Here is a 24,560-nt window from a genome sequence, read left to right on the forward strand (position 1 = left end):
CCGCAAAAACGGCTGAACCAATCGCAACGAAGTTTTGGGTGGGTAATCCTGGGACCCCCTGGAGTAAAATAGGCCATATTGTTTTTCCAATTTTTCCAATTTTCCAGTTTTTCCAAACACGATGGAATAATATTTACCGATATCAACAGTGATTTGGCTTTTATTGAAATTCTACAAATACCGTTTAGATTTTGATGATTTGCGTGTGATATGATTTAACGGATGTTTATATGAATCGTTTAAAATAAAAAAAGCCTTCAATTTCTGATATTTTACCTTTTCATTTGGGCCTCCCAATTCAAGCCCCGGCCACAGGGCGGGTACCGTTGCTCGTGTTATTAATATAAACTAGAGCTGAGAGGATGCCTTAGAGGCCCACACACTCGCCTCTAAGCTGTCTAGCCTGGGTCTGAATCCCGACCCACCTATAAACTGTAATCCCGGTAATTCATCAATGTGTGCCGTCCCTTGGATGGCCGTTAAACGGGCGTCCCTTCTACCGGTATTATTTGGTGAATGTAGAAGATCCCACAATTTCCTTCGTGAAGAGAAGGTGAGCTATCGTGGGGACCATTAAGAAATTACAAAATCCTGCTCTAACCTACAGGGGGGCACTGCATCAGCAGCACGGCGTCGCCCTCAGTCAACGATGCTACCCCGTGACCTAGCGCTGCACATGAACAAATAAGAATGAATATAAGTTAATCTAATAGAAATTAATATAATGCATCCACACTTGAGCACATGATTGTCGTGGGTTCAAGAATATAGAAATGTGTCTTGAAAGAGCGGGCCATATGATTGGTTGAAAATGAAGTGTGTTTACGAGACCAGGACGTCAGGCTGCGAATACGGAGCGGCGTTATTCCATCTCGTCGTGGTAACGTTGCAGCGTGCTCCATCACCGACGTTGATGTTTCGGGTTTGTTTGCGTCTGCAGGATGTTTCCCACATGGTGGCCCAGCGGATGAGCATCATGCAACATCTCTACGAGTCGGACGCCGTCGGGGAGCTCCGCCCCCTGCTGACGGCTCTCCTCGGCCTGTTTGCAAACTACATGAGGAGCATCATCTGCTCGCAGGATGAAGAGAGCTATCCATGGGTGTGACCCTGATATCACATCACCTCCTCTCTTGGATGCATGCCCTCCTCTTTCTGCTGTTCGTAGCAAGTACTTTGGCTCTAATGGAGAACATGAGTGTTCATGGCTCGCTGCAAGTTCCTTCCCTCTGTTTTATTTGATTATTATTTCTTGATTACAGAGTCGAAGCTCGTGAAAGAGCTGGAACACAGAACGGGTCAGGACGCAACATATGAAAAGAAAGAACAGAAAGAGAAGGGGAAAATGCGAAGAGCAGGGCCGGGGAGAAAATACACAGACGGGCAAACAGGGATGTGGGTAACGATGAGGGGTTGGGGGAGAATGTAAGGGGTGGACAAGATGAATACACGAAGTGGTTTAACGGGTATAGGAAAGATCATGGTTTTGGATGGGGGATGACGTGAGATGGTGGTGAACAGCTGTCCTGAAAACTTGAAAGAGAGTGTGGAAGATTGTTCCACAGGTGGGAAAACAGAGGAACAAATGCGTGGAGGTGAGCAGTGGTTCTGGATTTTAGTCGTTGCATTGGAAGGGGGTGGATGGTGGACCACGTGCACCCTGAATATATCTGGGGGGCAGGGGAGTGATGCAGAGAGAGAGCATAGGGTGCAAGACCAGAAAGGAGCTGGAAGAAGACATCGACCACCGACCGACCATCGTCTGTGATGTGAAAGTGATAGGCCCGTAGACTCGGCTTCATCGCAGGACATTCCAATGATCTTGAAGGCCTGGTTTGTGCGGCATCGAACTGAGCAAGGTGTGAGGCAGGGGTGTCAGCCCAGGGGGTAGAGCGGTGCTCCATGAATCTGCGGAGGAAAGCCTTGCAGGCGTTGGAGGCCATCTTTTGAAATGTGGTTTGCCCAAGAAAGATCATGGCCGATGGTGAGACCCAGAGGTTTAAATGACTGAACTTCCTCGACAGGATTATTAGGTGGATGGGATGGTTTGCCAGGCGGTCCTTTCGGAGAGCGAGGGTGTGCGATTTGTCAGGATTGAAAGAAATTTTTCAAGTGTTTGACCAGCTTGGGATTTTTTTTTTCAAGGTCTGAAGACGCTGCAGCCTTCGTCTCTGAAGGGTGAGGGATGTCACGGCTGAGGGTGAAATAATCAACAAAGAGATAATAGGAATCTTCCAGAGTCATTATTTATTTTTTTCTTTGAGAGTCATGAGGTCATGAGATTTTGCAGACAGAACTGTTTACCAGTTCCTTCAATGCTCAATGTTACTGCGCATTAATTTGACCCCCCCAACCTTGGCTAAAATGTGCATGGTTAAATGAAGGGAGTACCCAATAGGAGACTTTCTCCAGCATGCATCACGAATGATACCTGAGCATAAGGTTTTCCTCTGTTTCAGTTTGATCTGTGAAACCTGAGAAATGAGGAATTAGAAAACGCGTTGGTGACGTATGCACTTGTGTGCCGATCCTGCGCAGACGGAGTCCCAAGGTCAGGTGTTTGTTCGTTGGGCATCCGGAGAAACCGCCACCACCCACATCCGCGTGGTGCAGGCTCAAGTGATCCTGCTTACAGCTGGAAGGCCCGAGGGTGAGTGCACGCCACACGCCATCGTTCTTTTCATGTCACATATTCTGTTTCATGGCTGCGGTTATCTCGTGCATGAATTGTCCAGTCTTTGTGTCTGTCGTGTCTTGCTTTTTCAAAAAGATGACCACACACTACCTGAAGGGTGATTGTGCCACCCTCCTTCCTTCCTCCCCGGCAGTGACACACACACACACACTGACTCACTCACTCGCCACACACTCACACTCACACACACTCTCATACACACACACACACACACACACACACTCACACACACACTCTCACACACACACTTACACACACACTCTCACACACACACTTACACACACACACACACACACACACACACACACACACACACACTCGCTCACTAGTGCGCACACACACACACACACACACACACACACACACACACACACTCGCTCACTAGCGCACACACACACACACACACACACACACACACACACACACACACACACACTTACTCACACACACTCATGCTCACACAATTACATTTTTACTGTGAATAAACTCACACATCAACTCAACAAAATAGCCTCAGCCTCCCCTGCCTAACTCTGCTTTTTCCCTCTACACCGAATCCTTACCCTTCCCCTCCAAACCCTAAGAGGGATCTCCTCCCCACACTTGAGCCTTCAAACTCTCCATGCCTCCCCCACCGAAAGTCCTCAACCCTCTCCCACTACAAAGTTGTCCCATCTTTACCCTCGCCCTTCTCCCGCTGACAAAAGCAAATGGGCATTCCCACGTCAATACAGCGGAATATGTAACGCTTTCTGCTCCCCTATCATCTATCACTGACTTTACAGAAATTTGTCACAATTTAAAGAGAAAATAGTCGAAAATAATAGCAAACCTGCATAGCCACACACGCACTCGCACACTCTCACATATAAATATTTATTTATTTATTCAATCTTTTTCTTATAATTTTCCATTATTTTTTTTTCAATCTTCAATCATAAAATTTATAAAATTTTCAAAAATTTTTTTTAATTCAATTTTTCAATTTTCAATCTTTTTCTGTTTTTTTTTCAATTTCAATCATAAATTTTTACATTTTAGACAATTGTTGTTTTTACTCTAACTGTTTACACAATTTTCTAAGAGGGATTCCACCATGCTTTAATTGCCAGCACAACTTGTGTCTTGCGGCTCTTCCTTTGAGAATGGTTGGGATGCTTATTGGAGCTCGATAACGACCATTCGTTCAAATGATCCCTCTGTTGTCGTTAGTTGACCAGGTCACCCTTAATGTTGCAGGGGAAAGCGAGTTTGATTTCCTGCTGCAGTTGTGGTTCAGCGAGTCGTGTTTTCTGCCCACCGCCTTTCTGGTGGACGCCGGGGAAGAGTTGCTGCCCGCCTGGCTCAAGCTGCGCATGATCTGCTCTTCCGTGCCACGGCTTGTCGATACCGGTACGTAGGATGGAGTGTGGCTCGAGCTGGCTCTAATCGGCAAATAACCTCCAATTATGAGCGGTGGTGTCATCGGGTGTTGGCTTAACGGTTAAGATTAAGGTGGCTGGTTTTAGATCGCAAGGTGCTGAGTTCAAGCCCCTATCGTGCTGCTGAATTAACACCAGGTGGGTTAACTCAGCCTGTCATCCTTCCGAGGTCGGCAAAATGAGTACCAGCTTACTGGGGTGAATGAGCCATTCGAGTGTCCTGAGTCGGAGTGGCGACCCGTCCAGGATTGTGCCCAATAGCCAAGAAATTGCTTCGGCAGGCCTATGCATATGAGGATACAAAAAGGAGTGGTCATCATCATCATAATCATAGATGCAAGTTGCTTTCCATTCTTCAAAGGTCTGATCTTGTTTCATTCACTAGACGTCCTGTAATGGTCCACCTCAGTGGTCATCGGTCATGCATGATTTTGGGCAACACCGGGAAATAAGTCATCAATCGAGTTGGGCGATTCCACAGTTTCAGCCTCGGCCATGTGAGCGTTTGTGGCTTTCGTTTAACAAACTTGACTCATCCAAACTCCCCATAGATTTTTGCTGGGACCACAAGCGTGGGCTACACCATTCCACATTGGTACCTGTTTGGGAACTCGAGAGATCTTATTCCATAAAAAGTCATTTTTAAGCATCATGAGGTACCCAGGTGAATTACCTGTTCTTTGCAGGAACATGTGACCAATAACACCATTGCCTTCAGTTGGCGTGCACCAATCTGGTTCAGTTGGCAGTTCACCTGGTTATACGAGTTTGACGTATGATTTTAAAAACAATTTTTATTTTAAACTTATTTGCAGGTTCTATTGGGACATTTAATATGACACAATAAATTAAATGGTTCCTCGGATGTGCCGGCTTGGCCTCGTGTTGGCTTAGCGGTTAGGGTGCCGGCTTGGGATCCTAGGATCCTGGGTTCGAATCCCGGTCGATCGCTGAATTAACGCCAGGGGGGTTGACTCAGCCTGTCATCCTTCCGAGGTCGGCAAATTGAGCACCAGCTTTCTGGGATGAATGATCACGGTGTGTACCCCGATTTAGAATAGGTGCACCGTATCCCTGCGCATCGTAAGAGCGTGACCAAGGGTTGGCGTCAGGAAGGGCATCCGGCCATAAAAACATTGCCTCAAACAGGGAACCATGATTGTCATGGGGCCCGCAAGGCTAACCCCTGCTCTAGCGGGGAAAATGGCCTTAAAACGATCATTCATGTTCATATTTCTCGGATAAGTGGAATGTGCAATTTCTGAAAGTTCTGAATTTGTTGTTTCCGCACTTTGTACTTGAAACGTCGAAGACGAAATGGCCATCTGACCGTGAATCCATCGGCACGTCTGTGTTGTAGCGTTGCGTGAGCTGGAGGTTTCCCAGCTCTTGCTCTTCGTTCAATCCTTCGGCATACCTGTGTGCAGCATGAGTGAGCTGCTGGGTGCGCTCGACGAGGCTGCCACCCACGACCCATATACCTTGCAGCAGCACATCATGGATAAAAGTAAGTGACATCCTGAACCTCACCTCGTCTTTTGGCCATCTACACATGAAAAGGGGGCAGAGGAGATGGAGCTGGATGGGAGGCCAAAGATTCCTTTATAATACGTATATGTGGCGTTTGGGTCTGCTTTCCTGATCCGATATGGATGAGCGTCAAAGCTTGTCAATAGGAGCACAATAATTTGGCTCTATTTTAAAACCAGATCTGGCTGAGGCATGTGACCTCTCATGCTTGATCCCTTTCTGCTGAAAATCAACTCGATGACCCTTAACTGCTGACGTTGGTACTGCTTCTGATAGATTACATGGCTCAGCTGGTGGAGGTACAGCATGAGAGAGGAGCCATCGGGGGTTATGCCTTCCACAGCTTGCTTGCCACCACAACCCCGACTCAGAAAGGTAACCTGTTCCTCCTCGAGTACACCTGCTTGTGCGAGATCATCAAACTTTCCGTATTTTCGTCATCATAAAAGCATGCCCATGATTATTGGGAATTAAGGTGCGATTCCGATTTGCTGATTCGTTTCTTAACAAATTTCATCTGCATGGGGTGCAATGCTAACGTATCTTGACCACGATTATGTGAATTACTCCCATGGTAGATTAAATGAGGTATTTTTTTGTCGACGTTAGTCGGGTACAAAAGCTTGCTAGCTCGTTACCGTGATTAGATGTCTGCCAGGGAGGAGAAAGTCTGTCTATGTCGGTATCACTCTGGAACAGCTTACCTGCATCTTGCTTTCCCCTCTACCCCAACCTACCTCAATTAAAGAGGAATGTCGATAGATTCCTTCTTTCTGTCTAATATCTATACTTTCCTTTCCTTTCCGTAGCCCCTACCCCTGAGTGGCCTTGTAGGGTTTGTGGCGGGCAAAATCCCATAAAAAAATAAATAAATAGGTAAATACAGAAATGGCGTCCATTGTTGGATTTTCCCATCACTGTTCCCTTTTATCTATGAACTTCACGGGGAAGAAAAACGAAGTGCCGTCTTTACGTTGCATGAAGTAAAAGGCGATGCTGCTGCACATAAATACAAAACCTGATGTCTTTTGGTCGCGGTGAAGTTTGTGAGCACGTCGGTACAAGGCCAAAAAATCTCAACAAGGCACTTTGACACAGGAGGAGGCTATTTGGCCTATCGTGCCTGTGCTGCACCACGGCCACATTAAATCAATCCGTTGGGCTCTCGACTCATTTTCACTGGAGGGGGGGGGGGAATCGAGGAGGGTAGGGGGGGGGGGAGGGTGGGGTAGGTATGAGAGAACGGCACTCAGTAGAGAGCATACCTCCACCAGGCTGAACAGTTTGTTTTGTATCCACTGATCCGGGCCTGAACCAAAATGTGATCGGCTTGTTCTCGTCACCTACCCAACTCTTCCACCTACGTTTGTTACAAGTCGTCCGCGACATCGTTTTTAGCCCAATCTCCCAATGGTGAAGAATCACTTAAAAAATTCTCTGATCCGGATACAGGTTCGAATCTTCCCCAAAATCGAACCGATTTGTCCTTGTCACGCACCCCACCTGTCCACCAGGTTTTGTCCAAATCAACATTTCGTCCACAACTTTTGAGATATCCTCTTCACAGACAGACAGACAATCAAACAGACGGGGTGAAAACATAACCTCCATCCACCTTTGGTGGCGTAGGTATTACTTCCGCCACCGAAGGTGGATGGAGGTTGTTTTCACCCCTGTTTGTCTGTTTGTTTGTTACTTGCGAAGATTGAAGATTTTTCAAGTATATTGATTGGTCTTGTGTGTTATTACTTGGCAAATGTTTTTTTTTTTTTGACAAGTATGTTGATCACTCCGGTTTGTGTGTTTGTGTGTGTTTGTGTGTGTGTTTGTCCGGCCCCTCACTTATACTTGCCTACAGGTCGCAATTTTTAACCGATCTTCACGAAACTTCACCAAATGGTAGAGTTCGTGGTCCGACAAAATCCTATATATTTTTTAGGTCAAAAGGTCAACATAGGCCAAAGGTCGACCTTTTTTTTGTCAAATTTCAAAAATCTTCAATTTTCATCCAATTGACTTGTAAATTGAATGGGATTTTCATATCAGCTGACTGAATTCAACCAACAACATCACCAGCGAGGGTGATTCAGGCAAACAGCTCCAATATATGATGCGTGGACCTCGAAACCCTCTCCCTTTATAAAACACTCCTATTAAAAGTCCTGGAAAGGTATGTTGTATTCAGTATTCATTTCTTCTATGATAATAAAATGCCGTATTAACAGAAAATAATCTTCACAGCAATGGAGGTTCAGGTGAAATAAAATAAATTTCCCCAAATATCACTTCTTTTTTTTTGCAGTTTTTCTTTGTTACAATTTGGACAGGATCACCCCCAAAATGCGTATTTTGACATCAATTTTCCCAAAACAAATTCTGTGGGGAAGTTGGGGGGTAGGTATGCCCCCGGCCTCCCAGGAAAGAGTCGTTTTGCTCATTACTTTCCTCTTTTGAAAAGTTCTGCCGTTTCACCCCTATGGATCTGGGTTCTACGTTCGCTCACAAACCTCTGTGCTTTTGCTTTCTCGATCGTACTTGACCTTGCGCAGAGCCTGTGGACATGAAACGAGGGGTCGCTGCTACTTCGGGAGTGACCCATGCTGAGCTGCTTACCTCCACGTCAAGACCCGCACTCTTTCTTCGTCCAGATGAAGATTTCACGGCTTTGCTTGTCCAGGTATTCTTCGAATGGTGCCGTAAGGTATACGGCTCACGTTATACTGTGCAATTGTCGTGTTATGCAAGTCAAGGGAGGAAGGCTCTGGTGCCATATTTATGAATTTTGCTCCGATTTCTCTCACCGTTAAACTACCAGGGAATGCATCCATGACAGCCTATGTTCAGACAGCCATTCCTTTGTTTTTTTCTTTTCTTTTCTTTGTCGCTACTTCCGCGCTAAATCTGTGCAGATCTTTCCTCCTTGGTCCAGTGAGGAGGATCGGGAGGAAGGGGCCCTCCGCTCTGCCGCTTCGGCTCTGCAGCGTTCGCTCGCTCGGGAAAAGTCACGGCGTGCGAGTGCCAAGGTGCAGACGACCAGGGGGGTGGCGTTCGGTGTGCTGCAGTCTTTCCGGGGCATAGCGGGCAGCCACCATGCTGCGGTGTTTTCGGCCGCGCTGTTTGTGGGTCACGCTCACGCCTGCCCGATATTCCGCCTACTCTACCTCTGTCAGGTGAAGCATTTTTTAATGAAATTTGATGTCCGCTGGGAGATTATTGCTCGATTGTGAACTCCGTGTCGTTCTGTTATCGATAATACCAAATGCTGTACGTACTTCTCGAATCTTTTAACGAGGCAATTGTCGAATGCTGCATCAGGCTTCTACACCTCCCGATTCTTTGCTACGGAAACTCTTCTTGGATGTGGCCATGTGTTTGGCTAATCTCAATCCAGACGGCTGCAGGTCCAATCCATTGACTTCACAGCTGGCCAAGTACATATCCCTTGCCAAGGAGCACCAGCTAGCTGCGAGCTGTAAGTATTAGAAACAAATCGAATGCTAGTGTCGGTGTGCATCGGCAGACGAGTCAAACAATCAATTTCATCGGCTTAACGACAAAAACAGAATGGAGAGAACGAAGTACAGCTGATGTTTTGAGTGTTAACCCCGCGGAAGGATTAAAGAAGGGCTAAAAGACTTTTGCTCTGATGAAGGGCTATTGTCTGAAACGACACTTATCCGCTTTCAAGTTTGTTGTGATCTATTTTATTTATCGTTTGATTTGTACACCTTCTTACTCACACCCTTTTCTCCCTCCTCAAATGCACACACCCTTATCTTCCTTTTTCTATTTCCTTCTTGAAACCCAAACTCCCCGTTTATGTGGGACAGCATCAGTGGCACTGTCCAGCTTCCTCGCAAGCGTCTCCCTCCTTCCAGCTTCTTCACGAGGCAGCCTACCTGGCAGTGTGATGGACAGAGCTCTGCTGGCTTCGTTACGTGCTCATCCCAGTTGGGCCTGGGACATTCAACAGCTAAGAGAAGGTAGCAATACTCATCCATGCACTCATCCTTCACTGTATTGCATTTAAGCTGTGAATGATGAACAATTAAACAAGAAGACGTCATGCAGATCACAATATTTGCAAAATTCACCCCTCCCCCCCAAAAAAAGTTGCCATGGATACATTACATTGTCCATTTCATCAAGATTAAAATTGACGTTCTTAGTCAAAGCTCAGGTCAATTGATGATTTTTCAGATGACAATTGATATTAGACATTTGACATTTTGACCTCAAAAATAGTTGGTTTACCAATTCAGTGATGCATTATGTAATTGTTATTTAATTTTCAAGTTGATAGGATTTTTAAAAAATCACCTTTGGAGGCCATTTTTCCCCGCGGAGCGGGGGTTGGCCTTTTGTTGGGCACCGTGGTCCTTTGAAGCAATGTTTTACGGCCGGATGCCCTTCCTGCTGCCAACCCTGTTTGTCGCCTCTTGCGACACACAGGGAATTACCAGTAAATTGGGACTCAATTTGCCGACCTCAGAAGGATGACAAGTTGAGTCAACCCCCCTGGCGTGAATTCAGCGATCAACCGGGATTTGAACCCAGGATCCTAGCATCCCAAGCCGGCACCCTAACTGCTAAGCCAACACCAGGCTGTTAATTTTAAAAGTTAAATAAATAGGATTAAAGTTAATAGGATATAAAGTGAATATTTTTCAGATGCAAATTGATGATTTTAGAAGTTTCACCTTTGACATTTTGACCTGACCTCAAAAATAATTGGTTTCCCAATTCTGTGATGCATTATGCAATTGATGTTTAATTTTCAAGTCAATTGGATCAAAATTGACATTTTTCTGATGAAAATTGAATTTAGAAGTTTGACCTTGAGTTGACCTTAAAAATAGCTGGTTTCCAAATTCAGTGACTGAATATGCAAATGCTGTTTAATTTTCAAGTCAATTGGATGAAAAATGACAATTAAAAAAACTTGACCAAGATGACTTTTGACCTCAAAATCAATAGGCCTCTTCTACAATCTGGTGAAGTTTCGTGAAGATCGGTTTAAAATTGTGTCCTGTAGGCGATTGACAAACAGACAAAGACAGAATAACGCACAAGAACAACCAATATACTTGAAAAATCTTCGCTTTTGCCAGTAATAAAATGTGTTTTTTTTTTGCTTTAACAGAGACAAACAATCTGGGACTGTGTGGACCGGTGACCAAATGATACATCTTAAATGTTGTAAAAGTGCACAGATTTATCCCATCTCGTCTTCAGTTGTCATACCCTTCCTCCCGTCCATGGTACACGGAATCTTGTGGTGAGGCTGTTGCCCAGAAACAACTTGCCTTCGTCTCCTGGAAAGCAAATCCAACGGAAGGAAATCTCATTTCCTTTCACAAAGCCCAAAACAAGTGTGTGTCCACCCTCAGGAGAGCCAGGAAACAATATCTCTCCGTTCTCAAGACCGAACTCTCTTATCTGTCTCCCTCTTCCAAATCCTGGTGGCGTCTGGTCAAATCTGTTTCTGGTGTTTGTTCCCCCTCCATGCCCTCTCTTACCTCAAACGGCTGCACAGCTGACTCCGCACATGAAAAAGCTGAATGCCTCAACTCTGTGTTTGCCTCTAAATCTTGTGTCCCAAACCCATCCCTCTCTGTACCCACCATACCCAGTCGTACCCAGCTGCTCCTGGACTCCGTGTCCTTTCCTCCTGACAAGGTGGAAAAGTTTCTGTCAACCTTCGACTCTGATTCTGCAACTAGACCTGACGGCATCAGCCCACGGGTCCTAAAATCCTGTTCTTCCGCTCTTTCACTCCCTCTCTCTGTTCTCTTCACCCTCTCTTTTGCTCAAGGTCATCTGCCATCTGCTTGGAAATCAGCCAACATCACCGCTTTACACAAAAAAGGTGCAAAAACAGATCCTTGCAACTACAGACCAATCAGCCTTCTCCCATTTAACAGCAAAGTCATGGAATCCATCATTGCTTCGGATGTGAAATCTTTCCTCTTCTCCAATGGCTTAATCTCTGATCATCAATTTGGTTTCAGACCAGGTCACTCTACTCTGGACATGCTGCTTCTGCTGTCTCAACAATGGATGGAGATCCTCAATGCCAAACAGGAAATTAGAGCTGTCTCCCTTGACATATCACGTGCCTTCGATACGGTCTGGCACCCCGCTCTGCTCACCAAACCCTCCTCCTTTGGTATCCATGGAAATCTCCACGTATGGCTGGTGGACTTCCTCTCTCGTCGCAGTCAACGTGTGGCCCTGAATGGGTTTCTCTCATCTCCTCTTCCTGTTCAGGTTGGAGTTCCCCAAGGCAGTGTTGTGGGCCCTGTGCTTTTTCTGGTCTTCATCAATGATCTCTCTGACTCTCTTGAAAATCCTCTCTATCTCTTTGCTGATGACTCCACTCTCTGCCGCTCCATTCCTCATCCCTCAGATCGGCAGTCTGCAGCCTCCTCACTCTCTGCAGACCTGGACAAAATCACAGACTGGGCAAACAAGTGGAACATGTCTTTCAATCCTGACAAATCTCACACTCTTACGATGTCTCTCCGAAAAGACCGACTGGACAACCCTCCCATCTACTTTCTGAATAATCCTCTCCAAGAAGTTCTGTCACTCAAGCTTTTGGGTCTCACTATCTGCCATGATCTTTCCTGGGAAAACCACATTTCCAAGCTGGCCTCCAAAGCCAGTCGCCGACTGGGCATCCTCCGTCATGCGAAGTCCTTCCTTGGCACACCTGAGCTCCTCACCACATACAAGGCTTTCATCCCCAGCTCAATGGAGTACTGCTCTCCCCTCTGGGCTGGTGCTCCTGCCTCACACCTAGCTCGTCTTCACGCTGTTGAAACCAAAGCGTTCAGAATCATTGGAATCTCCCGCGATGACGCTATCTCCGAGGGCCTTTCACTTAATCACCGCAGGCAGGTTGGTGGTCTTTCCATCTTCTACCGACTCCTCTCCGGCCTTGCTCCCCCAGCTCTCTCTGGGCTCTGTCCCCCAAATATTCCTGCAGGTCGCACAAGATCTGCCTGCAACCCTCTTATGGTTAAACTGCCAAAATCAAGACTCTCTGCTCACCTTCACTCCTTCATTCCTCTTTTCTCCTGCCTCTGGAACAAACTCCCTCACTCTCTTCAATCCCACTCCTCCCTCCAGGTCTTTAAAACGGCTGTTCACCACCATCTCTTATCTTCCCCAATCCAAAACTTTGATCTTTTCTACCCCTGCTAATTTCACCCCAAATCCACTTTTTTGAGGTGACTTTTGACTTCTTTCCTGGAAGTCCTTGGTGTCCTTGCGTTTTATACCTATCCTGCCTCCCCCCAGGCCCTCTCCCTCCAAAAACATCTCCCGATGTCCCTGCTCTCAAATGTTGTGTTTATGTGCTTCCTCCCCTTCTCTCCCCATCTTGTCGACCGCTCCCCTTTTTATATACTTTATTTGCTTGTTGGTTTGATTTGTTTGTTTGATAAATGTTAGCTCTTTCACGAGCCTCGACTTTGTATACCAAAAAAAAAAAAAAGTGTGAAGTCTGTTGTTCATTTTGGGAGGCCGGAGCACAGTCCCGTCAGCGGATTCTAGCCTTCACCGCCTCTACTCCGGTCTCACTTTCCCTTCTCTCCCAGCCCTTTTCTGCTCCTCCAGAATGCATCCGTTCTTCCATTAACCAACTCCTGGTTAAACTCCCGCAATCCAGACTTTCCGCACGCCTCCACTCTTTTACTCCTTGCCTCTGACATACAGTCACGTGAAAAAGTAAGTACACCCCATGTAAAGTTTTCACTTTTTCAACATATTTCAACATACAGATATTTGATCTTCATTTCAACAATATTGATAGTTAAAGGTGATATAATATAACAAATATCATGAAACATTTACATTTTGTCGTCCATTGTATAATTTAAATGAACATAAATGCAAATTTCGCGTGTGGAAAAAGTAAGTACACCCTTGGCTCGAAAAGGTGGTATTGCCCCCTTTGGCAGAAACAACCTCAAGTAGGCGTTTCTTATAACTGTCTAACGGTCTCTGACATCGACTGGGAGAAATTTTTGCCCCCTCCTCCATGCAGAATTCTTTCAGCTGTGCGATGTTTGAGGGGTTTCTTGCATGCACAGCTCGTTTCAAATCCCCCCACAACATCTCGATGGGATTTAGATCCGGGTTTTGACTTCGCCATTCCAGAACCCTCCATTTCTTTCTTTTCAGCCATTCCTTGGTGGATTTACTGGTATGTTTAGAGTCATTGTCATGTTGCAAGGTCCACCTTCGGTTGAGCTTCAACTTTCCGACATATGGCCTCACATTATCCTCAAGCACCCTCTGGTACATTGAAGAATTCATAGTGGATTCTATGATGGAGAGCTGCCCAGGCCCTGATGCAGCAAAGCTGCCCCAAACCATAATATTTCCACCACCATGCTTTATAGTTGGTATCAGGTTCTTGTGGTCAAATGCTGTCTTTGGTTTTCGCCAAACATGTCTTCTGGTACTGTGGCCAAATAGCTCTACCTTTGACTCATCTGTCCAGAGCACATTGTTCCAGAAGTGCTGGTCTTTGCCTCGGTGTTCATTGGCAAACTTTAGTCTTGCCCTGATGTTCTTTCTGGACAGCAAAGGTTTCCTCCTGGCACACCTCTCATGTAGATCAAATTTGTGCAGCCTCTTTCTAATGGTTGACTCGTGCACTTTGACATCAATCGTGGCAAGAGCTACCTGTAGGTCCCGTGATGACATTCTGGGGTTCTTAGAGACTTCTTTCAGCATCTTGCGGTCTGCTCTCGGGCGAACTTGCCTGGCCTGAACTGGCTGGCAGTTGTTTGGAATCTTCTCCACTTGTAGATGATCTTCCGGACAGTCGAATGATTGATTTCAAATTGTTTGGAGATCTTTTTAAATCCCTTCCCAGGCTCGTAGGCATCTATAACCTTCTTTCTGAAGGCCTCAGAGAGCTCTTTTGATCTCGGCATGGTGACGCCGCACACTTCAACAACAAAGAGCAAACCAAACTAAATGTCTGAGGTTTAAATAAGACAGGTTCCTCCAAGATCCTCTCTAACGATGTTCTAATCATTTGCACCTGAGCTGGTGCACCTGATTCTAATTTTAGGTATTTGAAGTAGTGATAAATGTAGGAGTGTACTTACTTTTTCCACATGCGAAATTTGCATTTATGTTTATTTAAATTATACAATGGACTACAAAATGTAAATGTTTCATGATATTTGTTATATTATATCACCTTTATCGATCAATATTGTTGAAATGAAGATCAAATAGCTGTATGTTGAAATATGTTGAAAAAGTCAAAACTTTACATGGGGTGTACTTACTTTTTCACGTGACTGTATATGCAACCACCTTATTGAGGCTGTTCTATGCCATTCTTCCCTCCAGGCCTTCAAGCAGGCAGCGGGATCATTATCTCACATCATCCCCCATCCTTACCCGCAACCTTTTTTTTTAAACTCCCATTGATCCTTCCTTTTCTCACCCTCTTACTTGCAAGTTGCTGTGTTTCCTCCCCTCCTTTCTCTCCTCTTTTCCTGGAGATTCATTCCATTGCCCCTTGTGTTCAAGAGTTGACCTGATGTACCACTCACTATCAGTTCATTCTCTGTCAACTTTCCTTTCCAGGTGGATGGAGGTTTTGTTTTCACCCCTGTTTGTCTGTCTGTCTGTGAGCAGGATATCTCAAAAAGTTATCGACGGATTCAGCCAAAGCTTGTTGGACAGGTTGGGTTTTTGACGAGGAAGAATTGATCCGATTTTGGTGAAAATCCAGATCCGGATCCGATAATTTCTGAAGTGATTCTTCACCATTGAGAGCTGGGGCCAAAAACTATATCCGTATCGCACGACATTTCAAAAAGTTGTGGACGAGTAACGACAAAACTAGGTAGATGATTTGGTAGATGAGAAGAACAAGCCAATTAGACATTGGTTCAGGTACAGATGCAGATCCAGCCTATCAGTGGGTTGAAAATCGTAAACTATTCAGCCTGGCAGAGTGCGCTCTCCCGAGTGCTGTCTGTTTTTATTTTTAAGATATACATTTGATGATCTTAGGCTCATGGAGAAGCTTATATATACACATCACGGACAACAAGCATTCTGAGTATTGCGCTGCAATACATGTCCCCTACCGGCAGTCTGTCTGTTGGGGAAATTTCCCCAAAACTGTTGGGGAAATTACCAAGGGTTATTTATCCACATGTTCTGAATCGTTCCCAATCGCTAATTACCTCAGGATGGGCTCACCTGTGATTCGCACTCGGGACTTCGATTTATACACCTTGCAGACAGGTCAGCAGAGCACGAGAAAATAAGTTGTTTATAAAGAACCTTTCGAGTCGCTAAATATCAGTAATTTATTATATTTTCCGGTTCACGATCAATGATCGATGTATATATATATATATACATATATGTTGCTCGGCTTGGCTCCGCCCCACCCGAAAGCGTGCGCTGTGTCGCGCTTTTGACGTTCGCAGACGAGGCTGAGGGCGCGCGGTGCGGCGTGAGGAGAACTCCAGAATAAACAAGAGATATCCATTTTTAAAATATTTTCGTTTAATTAACGATATCTGCCAAACCACGTGACCTATCGCAAATTCCAAAATGACATTTTATTAGACTGATATGCTGAACAGATCTGTGAAGTTTCCCCTCGATTGGATCAAAAATGAGGGAGGGGCTCGGTTTTAAAGGTTCATGCTTAAAAACGTCATAACTCTGAAACCATGTGACGCATGACGTCATGCTCGCTGACTTTTTTGTTCGTCATGGGTATGTGATTCTGCCTGCAAAGTTTGGCCTCGATCTGTTCAGCCGTTGCAGAGAAAAAGGGGTTTTCGTGTTTTCACGAAAAACAATATGGCGGCCGAACCACGTGACCTGTGACGTCATAATTACCGTTAAAATATTCCACAGACCGAGTCCCCCCTACGGTGAAAAGTTGATCTCAATCGGTCCTATTAAAAAAATAAAATAAAATAAAAACCTTTCGAGGCCATTTTCCCCCGCAAAGCGGGGGTTGGCCTTTTTCGGGCACCGTGGTTGTTGTTGTTTTTGTTGGTCCCCTTTTTGAAGCAATGTTTTACGGCCGGATGCCCTTCCTGCCGCCAACCCTGTTTGTCGCCTTTTACGACAAACAGGGAATTACCAGTGAACTGGTACTCAATTATTATTGCAGAGAAATTGGTTTTTAAAGGAAATTAAAACTTAAAATGGCACTGAGTTAAGGATCATCAGAATTATCAGAATTCCCAAAGTTCAAAGTGCCATAACTTTGTCAAAAATGATCGAAACGTCGTGAAGTTCGAACTTGACCTGTAACTTATCATGAGGAAACCATGTACCAAGTTTGAAATCATTAACATTAAGAGTTTAGAAAAAAAGTCCGGAAAACTGTTGTTTGCGTGATGGACTGACGGACTGACGGACTGACGGACTGACGGACTGACGGACTGACGGACTGACGGACGGAGGGACGGCGTGCAAACCTATAGTCCCCTCCGGTGTACACCGGTAGGGGACTAATAACGACACGAGGAGACGCTCCGATATTAATTGCAAGGAATTTGATTGACAGTTGGCAAATGCATATGGTATATGGGGTTTGCACCTAGTTTCCACACATCACGAGCTTCAGGAGTTCAGAACCAGGTAGGAATCCAGAAAGAGAAAGCAAGAGCAAGGTAACAATTTATTACAATCCTTTATTACAATCCTGCACCTTTATTGTGGATGTGTGAAATGATTTTACCGATTTTTTTTGCTTTTAACTGACCCAGTGTTGCCTATCCTGGCTCGATGGTATAATGCCATATTTGAGGTGTGATTCAAGGCCACATGATGCGACTGCTCATTTTCAAATCAAGTATAGGTATTAAAACGATAGCTATACACTCCTCGGTTCTACCTCCACGCACGGTATCCTGAACGTGTGTGTGCACGAGCTCAGGCCGACGGTAAACCGGGCTGTTTCAAATATAAATGTTTAGTTTACTGAACCCGAGCATCCAGGATGACGAAGCAATTTTATGTTTATACAAACCTCCATCGTTGCCACCAGCAACCATCACTTCTTTAGTGAGAGGCTTATTACTTGCAAAATCGAAGATTTTTCAAGTATATTGGTCGGTTGCGTTTGTGGTTCTGTCTGTCTGTTTGTCACCGGCCTACAGGTCACAATTTTCAACCGATCTTCACGAACTTCACCAAATGGTAGAGTTGGTCAAAAGCAAGAAGCCTATTGTTTTTGGGGTCAAAAGGTCAACATAGGCCAAATTTCTAAAATCCTCAATTTTCATCCAATTGACTTGAACATTGAACAGCATTTGTACATTGAGTCACCAAATAGGGAAACGAACTATTTTTTGAGGTCAAAAGGTCAAAGGTCAACTCAAGGTCAACCTTCCAAAATCATCCTTTTTCATCTGAAAAATCGTCACTTTTCTTCCTATTGACCCGAGCTTTGATCAAGATTGTCAATTTAAATCTTGATGAAATGGACAATTTGCTGTATCAATGGAATTTTTTCCTTGGAGGGGGGGGGGGGGGGGCGGATTTTACAAGTATCGTGCTCCGCATGACGTCTTCTTGTTTATCGGTTTATTTTGATCTTTGGCCATCGAAGGAGCACCGTAAGTTGTAATGTCACACACAATGTGTCACTAGCAGCCTCATACCTCTCCCTGATGTCCCCCAGCTTGTGAAAGCCTAATTTCCTCGGGTTCACCACTTCTGGAAGAATTTGTGTGCCGCTGCCTAATAGCCAATACTCAAAAACCGGGGTTCGGCCATCTTGTCCAGGCGGCTGCTCCTGCACTCGCCTGGTTGCTGCTTCACATAGACCAGGGCGGCCCTTTGATTTCACCTCCCCCAGGTCCTTCTGATAACACTCAACACTGCACCAGGTGAGCGGGATCTCCTCGAACTGTTGAGATTTGAACTTTTTATATATATTTTGTTATATTCTTGTGTAGAACCGGAAGCAAATTGATCTCCACAATCAAACAACCTCTTTGCTTGCAGATCCTGCCTGTCACCAGCAGGGCTATTGATTGATTGGTTGGAGCTCCTTGACCCGGAAATGATGTCATCTTCTTCCGATGTGCAAAGGAAGTTGTTGTTCATGAATAACCCGGTGAGTGGTCCCAATTGCGGTGAGAAGCTCTTTTTTCCCGCGTTTTGTTTGGCCGTGTATGAGGCACGCTGAAGTTGAAGTGGTGTTCCTACTGCGGCCCGCCTAGCGCTCTTTGGAGGAGCTCATTATCTTGGGTGTTGGGATGTAAGAGCAGCAGATGATGAGCCGCCCTGCACCGTTTGCCATGTGTTCAGGGTGCCACTGGCATTGGCCTCACGTTCCGTCCATACTTGCTGTCGCTCCTCACTCACCAGTCTGCGTGGCCAACTATCCATTGCACGATCAACACCCTGCTGGGATTTGCAGGGCAAGATGGGTGAGTGTGACATCCCTGAGTCCGCATCCCATGTAATTGAACATTTTTGGGAAGACCCCAAAACCAATACGGTCACGGAAGGGGAGAAAGACTGTTGTCTTGGGGAATGTTGTTGTGTCCACTGCAGGGTGGATCCATCGGCGGTGCTGGATTTCATCTCGGCGTGTGTCCACGTTCCTCGAATTTGGCAGGGCCGCGATGTCAAGGTTTGTGCCTCGGTTTAAAAACGTTCTTTTCTATGGCGAGATTTTCACGTCCGGAGATCTTCATGTGGAGGCAACACGTGCTTTTACCAGACTCATTCAAGCTTCTCCCACTCCTGCCCCCCATGATTGGCTCCCTAGAAGCGTGTACCCGAGGCAGGCCTCACCCTGCCTTTGCAGCAGTTGCTGTGTCTTGTGGATCTTATCGTGGCCGAAGTCGGCTCTATGGTGGGAGTGGAAGCGCGTAATCTCGGCGTCCGCGCAAGACTCTCCCTGCTCTTGGGCTGTGCGCGTGCCTGCCCGGACGGCTTGGCAATCGTTGGCAAACACCTGGCTCATCGCGGGGAGCAGCAGACAGACAGGTTGACGGCTTGGAACTTTGATTCCTTTGTATTTAATGTGGTGCGTGGTGAAAAACCTTTTGTGATTATAAATGGATTCTCGATGGAAAATGGCCGCATGCCAAGTAGGCCTCTAATTTCCTTGAATGAATCCGTTGCCAGGGTTGCAAGCATTCGACTGCAGTTGCTTTTACACGTCTATCTCCGAGAGCCATCCGTTTCTGGATCTGCCGCTCTTCCGGACGCAGCTTTGCTCAACCTCCCTCCCATGACACATGGCCAGACCTGCAAGGTTAGTCTGTGGAGGCCTTTTTCACAGTCTGGTCGATACCGACAACTGCGTACAACTTCGGCACCGTGTCACCTGTTTGTCAAATCGAACACCTGCTGTGTGCCGTGCACAGTTGGACGGTGCGTTGCAGAGGCTGTTCTCCATGCTGATGGACGCGACGGACGCGAAGACCTGGGAGAGTCGACAAGGGGACGCGGGACTCATCTGTCGCAAACTGGCAGTCACACATCCTTTTCTCCTGCTGCGGTACCACGTTGGCACACACACCAGTAGCCCGATATTCAAAGAGCTAATGTTGATTTCCGGGGACGATTGCAAGCAACCTCCCCACCCTTCCTGCTGCCAGGCACCTACCCATGGTTTCGGCCATGGTCCGGGGGCGTGTGGGCCTGGGCACGTCGGAGAGCCGCCCTCTTGGCCATTTCTCTTATCTGCTGCGCCTTCTGAACCTGCTGCAGCCGGCGGTGTTTGCACGCGAACACTCGACCGCACTCGCCGACCTGCTGCACTCCCTCCTCGTCTTCATTAAGGTACGTTCAACATTCTCAGCATAATTAACGTAATCCGAGTTAATCCGATGCTGCAGAGAGATTTGCACCCCGATGACGGATCCAGGTGTTTGTGCTGAAGGTACAACATCGGCATAGGTATCATGCACGGAAGCAGCAAATGAGAGAGACCTCATTTCACATGTGATCCGTGTGCACGAGAAGTCTTTTAAACTTTTGGATGAACTTTGTAATTGTTTAACATTTAGTGGGGCAACTTAGCATAACAATTGTGCATTTTGTGAGGAAAGCACCAAATTTGGCACACTAGTAGACTATCATATTATGAAAAGATCTGGATATTGGGCCATCTCAGATTCAGAGATTTGATTTTTGCAAGATTTCGATTCGATTGGGATCGAAGAGGACACCTTCTTCGTCTTCTGTACAGTGAAGTTGCCAGCCCTGAATTCTCTGGCTACATCTGGGTGCTTCATTGGGAGTGCAACCATGTCCCTCAGGTGAACGGGGACCCACCTGGCATAGTGTGTGTGATCTAAGGCATGGAACCATGGGACCAGTTCCGTCAGGGCATCGAGGTGCATCGTGAATGAAGCCTGCCGCAGAGAACGCACGTAGACCAGTACCAACATCTCTAGTTCCAGCACAGTTGCCCAGTACTGAAAGTTGGGAATGTCTTCTCCTCTCTGGTGACACCAGTATTCAAACTCAGGCAGGTCTTCTGCATCATCAGCATATGTCATACAGTGGCGTTCATACGCACGGTGTTGCAGGATGTGCAGTGCCGCTGCAGTGATTTGATGAGCTCTTCTTGTGCGGGTGACGTGGGCAAGGAAGGAGTCGGCCGTCCCTGGCGTTGCAATCTCAGCTTGCAAATCTTGCAAAAATCAAATCTCTGAATCTGAGATGGCCCAATATCCAGATCTTTTCATAATATGATAGTCTACTGGTGTGCCAAATTTGGTGCTTTCCTCACAAAATGCACAATTGTTATGCTATATTTAGCTTAGCTGCCGGACTAATTGTTCTTCTCCATTAGATTAGAATGATCTCGTCTTCTTGGGGATCACGTCGGCTTTTAATCGCTTCAATTTGCCCATTCATCCCAAACTGGGAATAGAGACTGGTGTCGTACGGGTGATCTTCAAAATGGGCGCTGCAAATGAAGCTTGGAGCAGTTGGGACCACTTGGGACCATGCTTGGAGCAGTTGGGACCATGCCACTTGTCAGTTTCACCTTGGCTATCCATATTTTCCTTACAGCTGGATCTTGTGGGAAAACATGTATACTCGCACCGTCTTTGGACCACCTTTAGAGGCCATTTTTCCCCACAGAGCAGGGGTTGGCCTTTTTTGGGCACCATGGACCCCTTTTTTGGGCACCGTGGTCCCCTTTTTGGAGCAATGTTTTATGGCCGGATGCCCTTCCTGCCACCAACCCTGTTAGTCGCCTCTTGCCACACACACAGGGAATTACCAGTGTCCTGGTACTCAATTTGCCGACCTCGGAAGGAGGACAGGCTGAGTCAACCACCCTGGTGTTAATTCAGCGATCGACCGGGATTTGAACCCAGGATCCTGGGATCCCAGACCGGCACCCTAACCTCTAAGCCAACACCAGGCTCCACTCGCACCATCTTTGGATGTACGGTATTGCTACAACCAGGAACAATACATTTAGCCGGCATTCTGAGTACTTTTTCAGAGTTCGGAGTGCATGTAGGCCTCCCGTAAACTCAAGTCCCGCAGCAAAATTATCCTCAAAATGTGGCGGGTCACGTGATATATGACGTAATCAAATCGCCAGGTTTTTTGGTAGGGGGTGGGGAGGGCAATCAACATTAAAATCGTCCTTCTAAGATATTTATGCAAGAAAAGAACAACGATTAAGTGTTCAGTGAAGCCATATCTATTCATGAAACCGAACATGATTTTCTGTGTCTGCGGACCTTTAAGTGGTCTTCATCTCCAATCCACCCGCTCCCCTCCATGCCCCTGCCATCACCAGATGAAACATTAAAATCATGACTGAAATATGAGCCCCTACATGCTCCCACCTGTCTTTCAAACTTGTGGATTGGGTATTTTCATCCCTGCGAATGAATACCTTGTCACCTCTGGGCGGCACTTGGAGAGGGAGAAACCGATTGTACCAACCATTAAATAACGGAACGTTCCATGATGCAGCATTCCAGTGCAATATTTATTTTAAAACTATGCCTCCATGTGCACCCCCACCCGTAGGGTAATCGAGGAGCCACTCGCCCTCTGGCAGACCTCTTGACCAAGTTTGTGCAATTTGTGCACAGCTACATCGGGCACGACTCCGGCACGGCCCTGGCCTTCCTGCAAAAACATTCGGGAGTTCTGCAGTGAGTATGGGATTCTTCTGGGATGCGGATGTGACACATCTGCGATGGGCCTAATGGCCTTTTACCGTTTTCTTCGAGTCCGAGGTCATAGTTTGCTAAACTTTTCCAAATTTGGCATGACGTTTTGAGGGATACATGTGCATCCACCCCTGCGCACAATGATGATGCAACAACGTGTGCATAAAACAACAGGATGATGATGTGTGATGGTCTGTCGTGCATTCTCCATTCAAGCTCTGTGCACCTTCTCTGAGCATGGATTTCATAACTCCGCCACCAAAGGTGCTTATGTTTTCAACCTTGTCTGTCCGTTTGAGAACAAAATATCTCAGAGTTGTGGACGGAGTCGGACGAAATTTGGCAGAGATGTAGTGTATGTGACAAGGAATAAATGATTCGATTTTGGTGAAGATCCGGATTCGGATCCGGCTAGTATAATTTTAAAGTGTTTCTTCACCATTGGGGGATCGGGCCAAAAACGATACATGGCAGGACATCTCAAAAAGTTGTGGACGGATTTGGACGAAACTTGGTGGACTGGTTGGGTGTCTGACATAGACAAACAGATTCGATTTTGGTGAAGATCTGAATCTGGATTCGGATATGAGAATTATTTAATTTTTTAAGTGATTCTTCACCATTGGGAGATTGGGCCAAAAACGATACATTGCAGGATATCTCAAAAAGTTGTGGACGGATTTGGACGAAACTTGGTGGACCGGTTGGGTGTCTGACAAAGACAAAGAGATTCGATTTTGGTGAAGTTCTGACTATGGATTCGGATACGAGAATTATTTAATTTTTTAAGTGATTCTTCACCATTGGGAGATGGGGCCAAAAACTATACATTGCGGGATATCTCAAAAAGTTGTGGATGACTTATGACTAAAGTAGGTGGACGAGTTTGTTCGGTGACCAGAACAAGCCGATTAGATTTTGGTTCAGGTCCGAATCCAGGTCCGGCCTATCATTGGATACAAAACGAACTGTCCAGCCTGGTTTTAAATGTGGCTCTAATGGTTTTTGATGACTTTCATATTCCGAATGTCCCACCGGCACCATCTCAACCTGCATCGCACGTCTCTGCAGCCAAATATCCGCGGCCTACCCTGAGCTTCCGTTGTTGAAATCGCTGCTGGCAGGGCTTGCTCTCCCAGCCCCATCGGGACCACACAGCCACGTGCAAGCGAGTGTCGTCCCTGTGGCAGGTGATCCGGGGAATATATAGGTTTCAAATTGGTCCTTTAAATACTTATCGCGCTTTTGCAATTGGAATACGACGGCATTACCGATGACGAGCTGCTATCTCTCGCCGAAGACCTCTGTACGCGAGGGCATCTAATACACAACCTTTCTGTGTGCTTCGGTAGAGGAACCAGCGACTCTCTTACCCCTGGTTGGCATCACTGCCCCCAGTAGTTTGAGCCAGATCGAGATGCAACCCCTTCGGCAACAACTTCGGAAAAGCCGCACCATTGAAGGTTGGCCCTTCTTTGGACTTTCTTTCCTTTAAATTTCCTTTCTTCTATCTTTGTGTTTTCAGGAAAGGCTGGGGCCTACAGGGACTTTAACCAGAGCAATTCTCTTTTGTAGACATCTTGGAAGTGCTGAATGAAATAGAGGATATATCCAGGCGGAGAGAAGACATCATTGTATTTTTCTTGGTTTGTAATATTTTTCTTGGTTTGTAATAATCGCAGATTCCCGATAGTTCCATTGTGGTACATTTATTTAACTCTGAGGGGAGGG

At 46.1% G+C, this 24,560-nt stretch overlaps 1 protein-coding gene across 2 annotated transcripts in view; it reads left to right on the forward strand.

Moving 5' to 3' along the window:
* Positions 1 to 24,560, forward strand: part of INTS1 (integrator complex subunit 1) — a 54,286-nt gene that overhangs the window by 25,567 nt on the left and 4,159 nt on the right. The window contains exons 23-43 of one of the 2 annotated variants that reach the window (XM_078777584.1): positions 941 to 1,102; positions 2,539 to 2,650; positions 3,908 to 4,087; positions 5,477 to 5,623; positions 5,923 to 6,021; positions 8,196 to 8,323; positions 8,556 to 8,816; positions 8,962 to 9,118; positions 9,477 to 9,629; positions 18,341 to 18,548; positions 18,667 to 18,778; positions 18,973 to 19,094; positions 19,222 to 19,300; positions 19,439 to 19,659; positions 19,801 to 19,930; positions 20,043 to 20,176; positions 20,277 to 20,460; positions 22,684 to 22,811; positions 23,901 to 24,019; positions 24,182 to 24,292; positions 24,405 to 24,475. In XM_078777584.1, the coding sequence (XP_078633710.1) occupies positions 941 to 1,102; positions 2,539 to 2,650; positions 3,908 to 4,087; positions 5,477 to 5,623; positions 5,923 to 6,021; positions 8,196 to 8,323; positions 8,556 to 8,816; positions 8,962 to 9,118; positions 9,477 to 9,629; positions 18,341 to 18,548; positions 18,667 to 18,778; positions 18,973 to 19,094; positions 19,222 to 19,300; positions 19,439 to 19,659; positions 19,801 to 19,930; positions 20,043 to 20,176; positions 20,277 to 20,460; positions 22,684 to 22,811; positions 23,901 to 24,019; positions 24,182 to 24,292; positions 24,405 to 24,475 (3,018 nt within the window). The remainder of the gene's footprint in view (positions 1 to 940; positions 1,103 to 2,538; positions 2,651 to 3,907; positions 4,088 to 5,476; positions 5,624 to 5,922; positions 6,022 to 8,195; positions 8,324 to 8,555; positions 8,817 to 8,961; positions 9,119 to 9,476; positions 9,630 to 18,340; positions 18,549 to 18,666; positions 18,779 to 18,972; positions 19,095 to 19,221; positions 19,301 to 19,438; positions 19,660 to 19,800; positions 19,931 to 20,042; positions 20,177 to 20,276; positions 20,461 to 22,683; positions 22,812 to 23,900; positions 24,020 to 24,181; positions 24,293 to 24,404; positions 24,476 to 24,560) is intronic. The other variant, XM_078777585.1, reaches the window with a different exon arrangement.

The sequence above is a fragment of the Myxine glutinosa genome, chromosome 5 (assembly GCF_964187855.1).
Source record: "Myxine glutinosa chromosome 5, kmMyxGlut1.1, whole genome shotgun sequence".
Taxonomy (NCBI): Eukaryota; Metazoa; Chordata; class Myxini; order Myxiniformes; family Myxinidae; genus Myxine; species Myxine glutinosa.